This window comes from Benincasa hispida, chromosome 2, assembly GCF_027475165.1.
Source record: "Benincasa hispida cultivar pf3 chromosome 2, pf3_genome.v1.1, whole genome shotgun sequence".
Classification (NCBI taxonomy): domain Eukaryota; kingdom Viridiplantae; phylum Streptophyta; class Magnoliopsida; order Cucurbitales; family Cucurbitaceae; genus Benincasa; species Benincasa hispida.
This window is the reverse complement of record NC_143479.1, coordinates 34,305,167-34,322,101: the sequence shown is the minus strand read 5'-3', so window position 1 is coordinate 34,322,101 and position 16,935 is coordinate 34,305,167. Positions and strand designations below refer to the sequence as shown.

Sequence of the window (16,935 nt, the reverse complement as noted above, 5' to 3'; positions counted from 1 at the left end):
CTAGAATTAACCTCTAGGCTGGCTATGGTCGAGAAAAGATCATGGCACCGCATGATTGAAGAAGTATGACCATGATATCTCGCATCCTTAGGTATTCTCTACCTACCTACCCATCTTTGTCGATTTTAGTACAAGTACCTTTTTATTGAAGCTTGTTCGAGTAGGAGCATAATTAATGCCTAAACACTAAAAAATATATAATTTTGATGCATTTAAACAGAAATGAAAATTTGGTCCCTCTGAAAGACCTATATAATCTATATTATTATACCTAGTTTGATCAATTAAACATCTTCAAACAAGCAAACGGTCAAAATGAGCATAATCCAACTCAACTGATATAAAGCATGTATTATCAATTTGATATCAAAAGTTTGAATCTCTCACTCTATATTTAAGAAGATAAAGAAGGGGAAAAAATATGTGCTAATGGAAGCTTACAAATAACTATTCGTCTCATTGAACCTTTAGAAATATAAGAAATGGGTGCTAACAAGAATGATGAATTTTTCATTCATAAATTATTTCCTTGATATTTCAAACATCATTTATAGATATTTGAGTTCAACAATGGTTACAAAATCCTGTGACCAAGGAAAAATGGTGCCTCTTCTCACCCAAAAACCTCTTTTTGTACACCTATCTACGCTCAATACATCTTGATTACATCGTATCTCCATCCTCAACACATCTAGATTACATCGTATTTCTACTCAAATTAAAAAACGTAGAAGCAACTCATGTTTTCTCTTGTTGTAATATGATTTAGATCCAAATCACACTCATTTTTCTCTTGTTCTATGTTGGTGGACTTAAAAGAGCAGTTCCTGACGAGTTCGCACTTTCAAGAAATCCACCAGTCAATGGCTACAATCAAAGGAAAAGATTTTAGTACATCTCACGAATGATGTAAACATAGAGTTTTGTCAGACACCCACAGAAAATTTAAAAATTTCATCAAAAGCCACAACATCAAAGAATACTGCATACTTCCACTATGATAAGAATACTTGCAACCCTTTCTTCTGAAATGCAGGAGAAATATGCATGTACACAGTAAAGCCAGCAGACTACTCTATCTTAAAAGTCTTTTGAGGTTTATGCAAGAACAAAACAATTGATAGGCGATAGAGCAGGAAATGAAGCAGGAAATGAAGCAGGAAAATTTGAGCAGGGAATAATATTGCCAATCAACTCTAAAGATATAATTATATGACAATATTCCTAATTGTTTTTCTCAGTGAAGAAACTGTGTGACAATTTTACTAAATCGATACTATGTAAAAACATGAAAATGGTTTTTTCTTTTTTTCTTTTTTTCTTTTTTTCTGTTTTTCTTTTTTTTAAAGATAGAAACAGACTAGAAAAAGTGAAAGAATACAAGGGCAAACAAGCCCACACAATCCCTCTAAGGAAAGGGTTTCCAACTAAGTAAAATACGACCCAGAGAATAATTACAAAGAAAATCTTCGAAACCGACACCCAAAAGGAAACGTGACAGCTCAACAAGGACCAAACATTACCACGGTCCCTCTCCACATCTCTAAACACTTTGTTGTTCCTCTCCCCAAATATCCCACTATAAGCACACACCCCAACATTGAACTAAATTCGATTGCCTTGTTTTTAGTTATTATTTTGAAGCAAACTTAAGAAACTGCATATTTGCAGTAACTTTCATTCATGATTTTAGTATTGTGGATTTGATCGATTAATATTAGAACAAATTTTAAAAAATAAAAAATAAAATAAAATACGTGTCCGTGTCCTACATTTTTAGAAATTGGTGTCCTCGTATCCATGTCGTGCTTCTTAGATGGGCATATATACAACGACACTTGCACTTCTCTCGAGAGTTCATTTGACCTTACTCTTTTTAATGCTTTATAATGGTACAAATGTTCACACCCCTCTTTAGTCACTCTACTAAGCAAATGGAAATTGTAACTCACCTGTAGTAAGCTTTCAATTTCGTTTAACACTGAAGTTTTTGTTTCCCTCTCAAAAAAAAGGGTAGGTAATGTTTTAGGCCACAAGTTCAAAACCCAGATTTGGCACCTAGTGATCTGTGATCCAAACATTCTCCCTATCCCCAACGAACTAAACATGTCATGCAACAGTTTCTTTCGAAATTAAAGGCTATTCCAACGAACTCAGGCAAATTCGTTCAACAGATTTGTCCTCGCTAATGTGCTTCCTAGATAATTTTGTATGAGATCAAATAACCTAGGACTAGTCCAAACCAGCATACCCTTGGCTGTAGAATTCTCAGTGTTGGCTACAATTGGTACATCTAACTGATGGATTTTGTTCATTTCCAGTGACCACATACTACCGAATACCAAAAAGTTCTTTTAAGCTTTTCTCAATTATGTTGCTCTATAATTGCATTGGCCTAGAATCTCTATTTTCTATGTAGTATTGGTTCATTCATGTTCATTTGCTTAGAAACCCAAATCTAACATTAAACTCTTAAATTTTATGTGAGGTTAAAAATTATTATTCTTATTATTACTTTAAAAATAAATAAATAAATAAAAGGAAAAAAAACCCTATATAGCAGCCATAACAATTAACGATATCACGAACAAATTCAACTTAATGTTGTATTGAACTATGTTTCTGGTGTTTGATACCAGAAATCACATAGATTATATTATGTAAAGTGTTGACAATGAGCAATCAATGTTTTCAGCAGCAACGATCATAAACAATCAAGGTGTCCTTTTACAACTGCAAGCAAGCAAGTCACTTAAAGATATTTCAAAAGCAAACTAATCAAGCATGGTGGAGTAGTGAATTTACGAGCACTAAATCCTAAAAACATAAACTTAATTTCAAAAGCAATTCACCGAAAAGGAAAAAAAAAAGAGTTAAATCATAGACTGAAAACAAAATAATTTAATATACCTCTCTATCATAGTATTCAGAAAGAAAAAATGGTTCTTTCTCCCTAATTCCTCCATTGGTTTCAATTAATCTCTCCAAAACCTGCCGAGGGAAAGGCTAGTCGTAAGCATAATTACAATAAAATGTCATCACTGTCATTCAGAACAACCACCATTTTCTGAAAAGCAGATTAATGAACAAATAGAGAGTTTAGATCCAGATTGAAACCAAAAAGATTATTAGGCCCTTCCAACAGAACTATTGGATTTTAATTATAATACAGGTTTTACTCTTCCTAAACTCAAATGACATTAATAGATAGATAAAAATCTCCTGAAGTTGGATCTGACATAACTCAGATAAGCCAACGAACTGACTCACATGGTCACGTGTATAGCATCTTAATTTATCAGCCAAGTGTCAAGAGAGTTAACCCTAATTTGCATCAACTGGATTACGAAATGAGCCTGCTGCAAGACTTGTTATATTTGTAACGTTAAAATTATTTATATTTATATATCTTTATAAGAGCCGTAAAAATAAGTTTCCAATCGGGAATTTAAGTGTCATCTTAGCACTGAACTGTGTGGAAGAAAATTTATCATTCAGAAAGCTAAAATGGACCCAGAATTTCCCAACGAACTATCGATGGTTATACTCTCATATTTCCACTTCAATTGTGTGAATATCTTAAACAATCTATTGGGTGATTAATAGGTATGGAATCTAATGGATCAAGAACCCAATTTAGAGAAAATATCAAATAAAATTCAAATAATGATTAAAAGATTGAGGGCTTACCTTCCCAGTAAGAATTTCGTACTCTAGTAATTCTTCAACAAACTTTTCAAGAACTTGGCGGTTTTTTGCCAACATGTCCTTCGCTCTACAATATGCTAAATCATAAATCTAGAAAAGCAAAGTGAGGAAATAATTAACCTTCTATTATTTGAGTTTTGGAGCCAATTAAGTACGTTTTTTCCACATTAGGAATCAAATAAGATTAACTCAGTCTATTATTCTAAATATGAGACAATTGAAGATATACCTTCTCAACTTTAGCTGCCACTTCATATTCATAGTTATCACCCATACTCAAAGAAGCAACCTATGTTATTGCCAAAGGTGTATGACATCACTAAATGAGAGCCACATAAAGCTGCTTGAGCAGATAATAAATAATAATAAGAAGTTCTTTGAGCAGATTAAAAAAAACGATGATAGAGTGACCTTTGGAAGAGAGAAGTAACAAAATATTACGTATAACACAAAGGAATATGATGTTGAAACTTTGGAGAAGTATAGTATGGAGAAGAGTCAATTTGAGTAGAGCCCAGTGAATAAGGTTTGTAATACCATGAGGTCAATGATTCAATTCCCACAATTCAAAAAAAAGATGCTGATAAGGAAAAAGGATTCTTCTTTAATTTATTATATAGTATAAGGTTACTGCCCATTAGGCAAGTTGGGTTGAACATTACCAGTTGTTTGGGATATTATGGTTATGGTTGAATGGATTATTTGCTTTAAAGCACTCAGATTTTATATGAATAAAGTTTGCATCTCGAGTCTTCTCTCTTCTGCATCATAATAACAGAACTAGAGGTCCATGAGTTCTTAAGTTAAACCTAAGAACTCCCGCTCCCTACCACTACTGATCATAAGATGGCATAGACCTAATATCCAACACGTGCAAACCGTAATTGGCAGATCCAATATCTGAAACACTCATTAAGTTCCTCAAGTGAACTCAATCTATTCAACAATAATGGAAAAATACACAATAAGTTTTGGATATGAAAGAAAGAAGCATACTGCATTGTTTCGGCTGTAAATTGCTGGACTATCATCTGGCCCCCAGCCATACTGAATCACCATTCTCGTTGCAATCTACCACAGATCAGATTTGGTATGGGGTGTTGTGAATAAAAGTTAGGTAGCATATGAGATGATCGACAACTATTCCCAGAGTTCTCTATGAAACTAACCTCTTGTGCCTGCTTTAACTCAGACGAAGATAGGAAATTTTCTTCTCCAAAAGGAAGTAGCATTTGAGCTGCAATATATGAACCAAAGCAAAAAACAAGCTTCTTTTCAAGGTAAGATCTTGATTCTGAATTCCCATTAATGGATCCTTCATTTCTCCGCTTACTGATCTTTGTACACCCAATACCCTACAAAAGAGGCACAAGTTCAAACGCAATATAATCACCATGGTGCCTTCAAAGCTCAAACACAATTCTCCTAGATAGCACACATTTGCCCAATGGTTCTTTTTTTAATATTTGCCCAATGGTTCTCCAACACCATTTAGTGTCAGGTTTATTGAATATTTTTAATTTTCTAGCTGGATGGTAGCCATATCATGCTTTGAACCTGGAACCATATAGCTATCAACGCTCTCCCTCTCTTGGAAATTTAGTATTACTTTTGTCTAATGTATTCTAGATAATCGATCTTTTCTACCAGCTTTCAAGTTTGCTTTCTTTCCTTAAAAAAAGTATGATAAAAATCACATTTTCTCTTGCATATTATTTTTTATTAATATTCTACATAAATCATATTAAAAAAAAAATAAGTTGATACAAATTTTAGAAAGAAAAAATTGAATACATTTCAACCAATCAAATGAACTGTAGACCATCTGAGGTCATCATAAATGCTGCTAACTTAAACCAGTAGATTGAAAAATTCTTCTTTGTTACATATTAGTTGGTATGGTAAATTTCAGGTGGGGATATCTTATTGTTGGCCAAGGTTATGGCAACCTTCCAATCACTGATACATTTATTACTTAATGTAACTGAGAAGCAATAACTGTATTACAAATTAAGAAAAGGGTGTTTTACCCACAAATGTAAGATTATTGTACCCATACTAGCACAATACCATAATCTCTTTATTACCATTGAAAACTAAAACTTTTTTATGCAAAAGAACTTGTTAGCACTTTTGGATAGGAAATGCCTAACCTGCCAAGATAATGGCTCAAGCCACAGATTATCCACAACATCAAAATTCGGTAATAGAAGGGCAATAAGACCACGACCAGCTGCCCAAACAGCATGTGGAAACTTTGTCTCCCTTGTCCACTAGAGAATAGACCTCAATTAATTAGTTCATTTTAAAATGGCAGAACTAATGCTTACAAGACTATGATGTGCATGCTTATTGGTAACAGGTTAAAAGTGACAATATCTCCAGTACATAAGTATCAATATTCAAAGAAATTTGAAGGAACCGTCAAATATCACCATATATATATTGGACACCTCAAACAAGTACATCCAAGAAATAATACCATACTACAAATGAGAAAACTCAAACGAAGAGGTTAAAAATGGTCCACGTTATACTTGAAGATTCTTTTTTTAATACAAAATCACCTCTCTTCTTTCAATTGATTTCTAGAAAATAATAATACATCAATTTTACTTCCTTTTTTTTTTTTATAAATAGCCAAACTTCAAGGAAAAAAAGAGAGAAGATAAGGGCATACAAAAGTAAAGCCCATAAAAGGAGGCAAACTAAAAAAATGTCTTTTAAAAATGATGATATGAAACTTTTCATTAAAGAAATGAAATGAGACTAATGTTCAAATTCTAAGCAAACAAAACAAAAATCCTCATAATATAAAAGTTAAAAAAAATTTATCCCAGTAAAGAGTCATGGGAATCAAGACATTTAAAAAGGGAAAATGAAAGCTTCCCAACTTCAATAGATCTTGAAAGGTGTCTAATACATGAGATTGAAAGGTGTATATACAGGGTTCTTCAACTAGCCTATTAGATACAATATTGAATGTTCAGGGACCTACTATACATTTTTTTTTTAAGCTTTAGAGACCTATTAAACATAAAATTTGATACTTAGGAACAAAGTAGACACTATGAGTTCAAGAACCAATAAGACTTGAAGTTCAGGGACAACTTATAATTTAATCCAATGTTTTTTAGCAATAATCTCGTTTCTCATAAATAAAAAAATGTTTTTTAGCCATGACTATCATGTTGAATTAAAATTTGTGCGTAAAAGAAATCATCTCTCTTTTTAACTTACGTTGTAATGAGAAAGATAAACAATGACAGTATTATTCTTGGCCTCAATTCTATACCCTTAATTATTCACACTCAAATTTTCATACTTTAACTGTACACCATTAATGTGTCTTCATCCCTTTCTGCATCAAAAGGTAATTCTTAAATACTTGAGAACTTATAGAAGTCAAGTAATGAATTGCTACTGGATATATAAAAGACATAAATCTATAACTTTAAGTTGACGATAATAGACTAACGTAGCTAAAAAACTAAAACTAATGTGAAGTAGTTTCTTACATCAAGAGGAGGATTAAGGAGTTCAATTCCATTGCTTATTTGACCGTATGGTTCCATCAGATCAACCACATTTTGAAGATCTTCTTTAGACAGTGGTAATCCCAGATGATTCACCAACATTTTGTTTAATTTTTTTACTATTCTGGTTTTCTGCACCCACTTGGGAATAATACCACTGAAAGTCTGCATAACAAAGATTTCCCGCAGATCAATCAGGAAAAATGTATCAAGAAAAAGAAATGGGGGATTTAGAAAAATAGAAAAATAAGAAAAATATTTATACAAATAGCAAATTTTAATTATAGTTGTGATAAACATTGTTATCAATGTATCAGCGTCTATCAATGATAGAAACTGATACAAGTCTACCATTGGTAGAAGCTGATAAGTCTATCAGTGTCTATCAGTGAAAGAAACTGATAGAAGTCTATCATTGATGCTATCAGTGATGAAAACTGATACAAGTCTATCATTGATTGAGATTAATAGAAGTCTAACAGTGTTTATCCATTTTTTTTTTAATTTCTGTAAATAGTTTGACATTTCTCCTATCTATGAAAATTTCCCAAAAGAAATCATACCTCAAATAAACAAGAAAGAAAAATTGCAAAAAGTTTAAGGATACAACCTCCCAAGCATAGAAAAAGGCTGAAAAGAAGCAACGGAAACTAGAAAAAGGGAAGATTAAAAAAAAAAGAAAAGAAAAAGAAAAACCTCCAAAATAAGCTATGAAACGACTAACCAAACCGACCAACTACAAGGAAAATACCAGGACAAAAGCAAACCGCCAACAAAATCAACCAATTTGGATTGGAGCCACCACAAAACAAACTGATCAAAACCTAGAGCCAAATGGAACAGGAACAGCAAAACCAAAAAGAACACTATAACGGGAGAAGAGTAATCAAAACATACAAGGCATGCTGTTTTGATTAACATCAACGTGGTGATTGGAACTCAGGATATAGACATCTTCCAACATATTTCTTTTTCAGTGGTTAAAGATGAAATTAGGACAAAAAAATAAAATTAACAAAAGAAAACTTGATTAACAGACAGTGTCAGACACCCACAAATTAAATCTAATCGCCTCCCAAAGCTCCACAGCAATCTCTCAACCCCCTAAAAATCCTATTAATCATTTCAAGTCAAACACCCCAATTCCTCTCGGAATCTAAAGTCTAGAATCCCTTCTCTCATGACGAGTCACCAGATCAGAAATAATAGAAAGGCAACGGACAGCCTCAACTCCTCTCGATTAGTGGGGGCTGACAAAAACCCAGGGAAATCAAGGAACACTTGTCAAAATATAGAAAATACGGAGGCTACCGTCCAAATAAACCTTTCCCAATGTGAGTTTCCAACAGCACCATCAAGATTTCTTCATTTTGAAGAGAGACCTTTTTTTGTTGAAATCAAAAAATAAAGAAAAATTTATCCACAATGACGTGACACACAATGAGACAAAGCCAACTATGATTTTTTTTCTTTTATGAGATACCAGAAGCATGATTCTAAAACATAAAAGCCCAGTGACAAGAATAATTAATAAATTTGTCTCTGGCAATAACAATAATAATAATAAATATTATTTTAATGAACAAAGCAGCAATTCTTACAGCAAACCAGCTAGAATAGCCCATCAGTTCATCAGTGTCAAGGAATTTGCTCCGAAAAGCACTTCCTTCCAAGGCAAGTGGGACAAGTTTTAGTTCCACCGGTCGTAAAAGGGCAGTCTTCTCAGCAACCTAAGAGCAAAATATCCCAATAAGCGACCAAAAATAAATAAATAAAAGAAGGAAAACAATCCCACAAGTCAATGAAGAAGGAAAATAGAAAAGAGTTTTCGAGGGATCTTATTGTTGTATATATTTTGAATATTAGGGCCTTTATACACATCCATAAACATGTTTTTTTTTTTTTTTAATAGAAACAATTGTTTTGTTGAGAAAAAATGAAAGAATACAAGCGCATACAAAAATACCAAGCCCACAAAACCCCTAGAGAAAGGGTTTCAAACTAAGTGAAAATAGCCTAGGGAATAATCATAAACATGTTTTTTAAATTAATCTCTATTTTTTTTTTGACATATAACAACTTTCAACTGATAGATACTGGAAAACAACCTCCCAAGAAGGTTGAGGAGAAAAAAAAAACTGCAATTTTTTTTCAGTAAAAGGCAAAACAATAGTTTGCTATGGTCCCATAGAGAGAGAGAGGAGGGAGGGGGGGGAGGAATCTTAGAATCCAGTTGGTTTTTTGGGTATTGAAAGTGCAGTTTTTCCTGAAAGGAAATCTTGCAATTCTTTTTTTCTTTTCTTTTCTTGGTAAAGAAACAAACTTTTCATTGATGTTTAAAAAGGCACTGCAGTCAACAAGGTAGAAAACTCCGCAGAAGTTACTAATAAATACAAAATGAAATGATAGAACCTATGAATACTCCATGTCTGATGCAAGCTGAACACTGCAACTTCTTTGACACATTTTAGGCACAATAGACACGTGTCAGTTTTAGAAACCAAATCCCATGAAGCTGATTCTCTCGGTTCTGGGACTTGAAGATTAGGAACATGGTGTTATTGGCTAAATAGGGGTGGAAGTAATTTCACGAAGCTGATTCTCTTTGGTTTAAAGTTTGCCAAAGCATTCATGGAAAGGTCTTTATAATTGGCACATGTCTGAAAATTTTGGCCCGAGTCTCTGTAGTCCTTGGACTATTTCTGAAGCTTCGATGCAAGTTGAACTCTTCATAGCTCTCAAACTTGGTAATGGCAGTAGAATTTCCTTTTAGCAAGATCCTTGTCTTGATATTTCAACCCTGAATTCGAGACTTCATCGCTTATTTAGAATTGCACCACTGCCCAATGGCTCCAATTTTTTTCCATTGAGATGACGCTACTTTATCCTAGTCTGTTTCCTTTAGAAGGATGCTGAGAGATGAAGAAATTATTGATTGCCAGCTTTTATTGAGCTCTTTATCAGGGAAGAAAGTGTCTATTCAACCTGATTGTCGAATTTGGAGTTTGGATTCTTGGGGAAATTTTCTGTTCATTCCCTATCCAAGCCTTTGGCTGTCTCCGTTGTTATAGAGAAGTTTGTTTATAAAATCTTGTGGAAATCTAAATGTCCTAGACGAGTTAATATTCTCATATGAATAATGATTTTTGGGGGGTTGAATTGCCATCCACTCTCCAAAGGAAGCTTCCATCTCATTGTTTGTCTCTGACTCTCCTTCTGTATCCGCTTTGTACGACTGATGTAGGACTTCAACATCTCTTTCTTTAGTGTTGGTTTTCAAGGTGGTGTTGGTGCCGTTTGTTCTCCATTTTTCACATACAATGGGTGTTTAGTGATTTGTTTAAGGCTAACATTGTTCAAATTTTGGTTGGTCCTTCTTTGAAACATAAATCTTAGTTGTTTGTCAAATACGGTTAAAGCTATTCTCGCGAAGATTTAGTTTGAAAGAAATTAAAATTGGAGTGTCTTTCAAGACAAGTGTCTTCATTGGTCTCATCGTTTCGAAGCCGCTCAAATTAATTTTTCCTCATGATGTTCACTTTCCAAGCTTTTTGCAGAATTTTCTATTTAAGATTTATGTTTAAATTGGAATGCATGTTTTTCCCACATACTATGTTTTTTTGTAGTATGGTTTGTTTTCTTTTATTTTATGTCATGGTATTTTGAGCATTGGTCCCTTTTCATTATTTCAATGAAAAGTTTTGTTTCACTTTCAAAGAAAAAATAGACAAGTGTCAAATACTAGTTTAACGATATTCTTATAGGTGTTAGGCCTTCAATTTGCCCTTCATAGAGATTCTAGTGAGATGCCCCCATGATCCCCCATGTCAGGAGAGAGAAAGATTCCCGTGGCAAGACATTTTAGAAGAGGTGAACTATTTTGTGGCAAGCTGACATGTGTGTTTAGTTGTCAGGCTTGGGCCTTTAGAAAATAGAAACAATAAGACCTTAAGAGGAGTGGAGTTGGATAGTAGGGACATTTGGTCTTTTGTTAGGTTCTATGTTTCTCTTTAGGCGTCAATGTCAAATTCTTTTTGTAATTACCCTTTTAGGTCTTATTTTGCTTGATTAGAGTCCCCTTTCCTTTTGTGGGATTCCTTTCTTTTGTGGGCTGGACATTTTTGGGGGCTTCATTTTCTTTAGGTCTTGGGAGGATATTAATGGTTGGATCTTGGCAGCAGGGCGGATTTTTAGATAACCAGCCAACTTCTTGAGTGAGATGGTCCAAAGCTTGCTCTATTCCTGCCAAGGTAGAAAAAATTCCTACTACATTGGTTTGGACTTCTAACAGACCAGCATTCATATCACCAAAGCCTGTTTAGGGCGCTGGATTGAGATATGATGCCTAGAGTTCATGTCCGTGGAATTCATTTGGGTGCAAGGTTATTTTGTTTGAGTTCATATATCTGTGTTTGGAGTGCAGAGTTGAGTTCATATGTCTAGAGTATTTGGTGCAGTTTTTTTAACTCTAAATAATCTACTTTTATGTTTACCATTTTTGTTTTGAAACTTCTTTAATCTTTATTCAATAATTCTATCCGTCTTTGTTTGAAGAAAATATGGTTTGCAATGTTTTCTTTTATTTTTAAAATTTTTCTTTTATTTATTATTTTTTTAAAAAAAATGAACAATTCACCTATTACATTTCTGGCAAGAATATGGTTAAATCACATGGAAAACCAAAGAGAAATCAAAATCTTTTATTATAATTTTTCTTCATGAATTCCATCATCATCATCATCATCTTCTTCTTCTTCTTCTTTTTTTTTTTTGTTTCATGTTGTTGCCATGTATTTTTCCTTTATCATGAATCTTTTTTTAAATTGAATCTCCCTATCATCTTAGCAACCAATGGAATGTTCACCACATTTCTTCAACGATTTCACTTTTAATTCCTCCAAAGTTGGAGAATCATCAGAGAATAAATCTCCATTTTTCACTAATTCTTGCCAGAAAATGTTTCAGGAAAAAAATCTTCATTTTATGATTTTTTTTCCGTTATTTGTTACATACTTTTCAACTTCATTCCTATTTTTCCAAATATTCTTGACACTCATTTGATATGTGAATTCAATCAAATAAAAATATATTTTACAATTTGCTACATATAAATATTGTTCTTAATGTAGACAAGATATCATTATTTATATGATCAACAACCCTACAGCATACTTTAATAGTCATGGAATGTATGAGTTAGGGTTTATTTTCATGTTCACAAATATATATATATATATATATATATATATAAATAATCATGACCAACAATAAGATAGTTAAGTTGGTCAGTCCTACCAAGTAGACGCAAACAATACCTACCAAGTAGACGCAAACAATACCTCTTCCTGGACTATGACGAGATTGTTAAGAAGCAATCGGTCTTATAATAGTCGGAGGTGGTTGTCGAAGTTGATTATCGAAGATGATTTTCTTCAGAGTTTGTAGTTGAAAGCGGTTGTCAGAGCCCAAAGTTGGTTGCATGAAGGTGGTATTAGAGTTTATCGCTGGAATTTGTCGTCAAAGGTGGTTGTCGGAGTCTAGAGTTGGTCGCGCGAAGTTGATCATCGAAGGTGATCTTCCCCAGAATTTGTAGTCAGATGTGGTTGTTGGTCGCACAAAGGTAGTTGTCGAAATTGATCATTGGAGTTTGTTGTTGAAGGTGGTTGCCAGAGCACGACACTAGTCGTCGAAGTTGGTCGTGCAAAGATGGTTGTCAAAGTTGGTCGCATGAAATTTTCATCGAATGTGGTTGCTGGATCCCGGAGTTGGTTCCCGGAGTGTGCAGCAGTAGTGGCCGACAATGGCCAATGGTTGGAGCGATGGAAAACATTGGAAGAAGGAAGAGTTGAAGTAAGTTGGGTGAGTTGGTAAAATATACCAACTCAACTCCACCAACATTTAATGTTGGTGAACCAAACATTGAGTTGGTATATTTTATACCAACTCAACTCAACTCATGTTGGTGAGCCAAACACCCCTTAAAGAGTTTACTACTAGGGATAGCCGACAGTCAATTGCTTGGGAAGAGATGATGCTTCGTGTCACAATCGCTCTTTCGTAAGCTTCTCTTAGCGATTGTGCGGCACTTGTTCCCGCTCACGAACAAGCCAGCCAACTCGAATACGGACTGCCGATGGCACACCGAGTGCCTCTTGCAACCTCCAATCCCGTTCGAGGGAAAATGGTTTTAGAAAACGGTTTAGAGAAAAGGTTTTCGTAAGAAGATTTGAGAGTGTGTATAAAGAAAGAAAGATTGTAGTAGACTAGAAAGCAATAAGCAACAACAACGGCTTTATAGAGTACTACTCCGGGTATGAGGAAATGATGGTTAGTCTTATCCCCATATAGTGCATTCTGAACAAAAAGCCAACTGGCACCCTTGCATATGCAAAAGGGCGAGTGGTCACTTACAATGAAAATGCAAAGAAAGCAAGCTAACTAAACTAATACAATATAGGATACGAAAGTAAGCTAGAAGGGGGTTGGATTGGGCATGCGGCCATGGGCAACAGGCCCTGGACAAGCATGACCGTTACATTCTCCCCCACTTAATTGGTTGACGACCCCGTCAACCGACCTTGTTCAAAATCTGCGATGGCTGGAGCTGCACTCTTCAAGTCTTCGGCCCGCTCCCAACTGATCTCTTCGTCGGGGAGATCCTTCCATTTCACTAAGAACTCTGTCAATTCTCGTCTGGGTCTTCCGATACGGCGCGTACGTTTATCCAGGATTCGTGCAACTTCTTTCTCAGCAGAACTCTTCATTGTGACCGGTGGGCACCTTAGCACGTTTCGCTGTTCGTCCTCGGGATCGGGATAATAGGGCTTCAGGATACTCACATGGATGACAGGATGAATCTTCATCCATGAGGGTAACTGAACCCTATATGAGGTTCTCCCGACCCTCTCAATTACCTCCACTGGACCTTCATATTTCCTTACTAGCCGTTGGTCTCTCTGGCCTCGGAAACGAAACTGTTCCGGTCGTAGCTTGATCAGGACCTTGTCCCCAGCTTGAAACTCAAGGACCCTCCGTTTCTTATCAGCCCACTTCTTCATCCTCTTTGATGCTCTTTCTAGGTAGGCGCGAGCAATCTCAGAGGTTTTGCTCCACTCTTTAGTGAAGTTATGTGCCTGAGGACTTTTGCCTGCATAAGGGTGGTCCACCAAGTGTGGCATGAGTGGCTGTCTGCCGCACACCACTTCGAAGGGCGTTTTTCCGGTCGCAGAACTCTGTTGGCTATTGAAGCTGAACTGAGCCACATCTAACAATTGGACCCAGTTCTTCTGTCTAGCGTCGATAAAGTGACGCAAATATTCCTCGAGCATACTGTTGAAGCGTTCCGTCTGACCGTCAGTTTGGGGATGATAGCTAGAAGAGATATTCAGTGATGATCCCAATATTCTGAACAATTCTGTCCAGAATGTCCCAGTGAATCTTCCGTCCCGGTCGCTAACAATGCTCATGGGGACACCCCATAATTTCACAATGTGTTTGAAGAACAGCTGAGCAGTCATCACGGCTGTGCACATTTTCGGCGTTGGAACGAACGTGGCATATTTCGAGAACCGGTCGATGATAACAAGGATCGATTCAAACTCTCCTACCTTGGGCAAATGGGTGATGAAGTCGAGAGACACACTCTCCCACGGTCTAGAGGGCACAGGTAGGGGTTCTAGTAGACCCGCTAATTTTGCCCTTTCAACCTTATCTTGTTGGCAGACAAGGCAAGTCTTGGTAAATTGCATGACATCGTCTCGAAGACTTGGCCAATAGTAGCCTTGCTTCAGAAGGGCATAAGTCCTCTGCCAACCATTGTGTCCTGCCCACGGTGTGTCGTGACATTCCTTCATCAGCGACCTTCGTAACTCCCCGGATCTGGGGATGTAGAGGCGATTGCCTTTGGTGTATAGTAGATCATCTTCCACCCAGAACTGGCGTGTCTTTCCTTCTCTGGCCAACTGTAAGATGGCCTGTGCTGCTGTGTCACTTGTCAAGTGAGTTTTGACAGTTTCTCGTACCGTTGCACTCAACGTACTTGCTTGTAGGTGGGCGAACATGCACAGGGCCGCATGTTCACTCTTTCGGCTAAGAGCATCAGCCGCTTGGTTGCTTTTCCCGGATCTATGTTCGAACTGGAAGTCGAACTCCGCTAGACACTCCTGCCACCGTGCCTGTTTCGACGACAACTTCGGTTGGTTGAAGAAGTGACAAATGGAGTTGTTGTCGGTCTTGACCACGAACTTGGCCCCCAAGAGATACTGTCTCCAGGCCCTCAAGCAGTGAATTACTGCTAACATCTCTTTCTCGGAGGCGGCATACCTCCGTTCGGCATCATTTAATTTTCTACTCTCTGTTCGTATAGTTTTGATTTCGCCCACGGTTTCAGCCCTTCCACAAAGCAAAAGACCTTGTCCTTTTCAGACATATCTCGTATGTCCAACATGAGTCCTGCAAACTGTTTTACATAGTCCCTGATGTTACCTGTTTGCTTTAGCTCTCGGAGTTTTCGTCGAGCCAAGATTTCGACGTTTTCAGGGAAGAACTGCGAACGAAGTTCTTGTTTCAATCTATCCCAAGTATCAATAGTGCAGCGTCCTTCCTGTATGTCTGTAAACCGTGATCTCCACCACAGTTTCGCATCTTCAACTAGATGCATCGTTGCTATTGTGACTTTCGACTCTTCAGTCACTGTGTTCGTCGCCTTGAAGTATTGCTCAAGGTCGAAGATAAATTTTCCAGGGCTTTCGCTTCTCGCACCCCACAGAAGGGTTTCGGTTCTGGGATTTTTATTCGGCTCACTGCCATTGCTCCCCCAGGTGGGGCTTGGTTCCCTACCGCTCGGATGGTGAGATTCACCCTAGCACTCACATCCGCTATCTCGGCTCTGACGACATCCAGGGCCGATCGAAAGTCTTCAGATAAATCGGTTACCATCTGAAGTATTGCTTTTTGGGAGCTGTCCAGCTCTTCCACACGCTCCTCTATGTGGGCAACAGAGCCCGAGGAGCTATCGCCTCGTTCAAAGCTGCCGGACCGTACTGTTTTGGCCTCGAGGGTCTCTACCCTCATCATCAATTCTCTGACGGGTAATCCGTCTAGGCGGCCTACTACCGCATCAATTCCATCGGCTTTCTCGGCAACTTCTTGTAGCCGAGTCTCAAGGAAACGAACATTATCTGGGACCTCTCTCAGGTAGAGCATTTGTTCCTCCATCTCTACCAATCTGTCCACATGGGACTTGTTCAGGTTCTTCGTCGCCGACATGATCACTGATCTTCCCTCTATAAGCCAACCTGGCTCTGATACCAACTGTCACAATCGCTCTTTCGTAAGCTTCTCTTAGCGATTGTGCGGCACTTGTTCCCGCTCACGAACAAGCCAGCCAACTCGAATACGGACTGCCGATGGCACACCGAGTGCCTCTTGCAACCTCCAATCCCGTTTTAGGGAAAATGGTTTTAGAAAACGGGTTTAGAGAAAAGGTTTTCGTAAGAAGATTTGAGAGTGTGTATAAAGAAAGAAAGATTGTAGTAGACTAGAAAGCAATAAGCAACAACAACGGCTTTATAGAGTACTACTCCGGGTATGAGGAAATGATGGTTAGTCTTATCCCCATATAGTGCATTCTGAACAAAAAGCCAACTGGCACCCTTGCATATGCAAAAGGGCGAGTGGTCACTTACAATGA

At 36.9% G+C, this 16,935-nt stretch overlaps 1 protein-coding gene across 2 annotated transcripts in view; it reads right to left on the bottom strand.

Moving 5' to 3' along the window:
- Positions 1–661: 661 nt before the first annotated feature.
- The window catches only part of LOC150037849 (putative inactive ATP-dependent zinc metalloprotease FTSHI 5, chloroplastic), a 33,317-nt gene continuing 17,043 nt past the window's right edge, over positions 662–16,935 (bottom strand). For both annotated transcript variants that reach the window (XM_090310520.1, XM_090310521.1), the window contains exons 11-19: positions 8,846–8,974; positions 7,227–7,409; positions 5,862–5,981; positions 4,878–5,063; positions 4,705–4,779; positions 3,938–3,997; positions 3,691–3,798; positions 2,911–2,991; positions 662–867 (exon numbers count right to left, since the gene is read on the bottom strand). In XM_090310520.1, the coding sequence (XP_090166646.1) occupies positions 799–867; positions 2,911–2,991; positions 3,691–3,798; positions 3,938–3,997; positions 4,705–4,779; positions 4,878–5,063; positions 5,862–5,981; positions 7,227–7,409; positions 8,846–8,974 (1,011 nt within the window). In that variant the 3' untranslated portion in view covers positions 662–798. The remainder of the gene's footprint in view (positions 868–2,910; positions 2,992–3,690; positions 3,799–3,937; positions 3,998–4,704; positions 4,780–4,877; positions 5,064–5,861; positions 5,982–7,226; positions 7,410–8,845; positions 8,975–16,935) is intronic.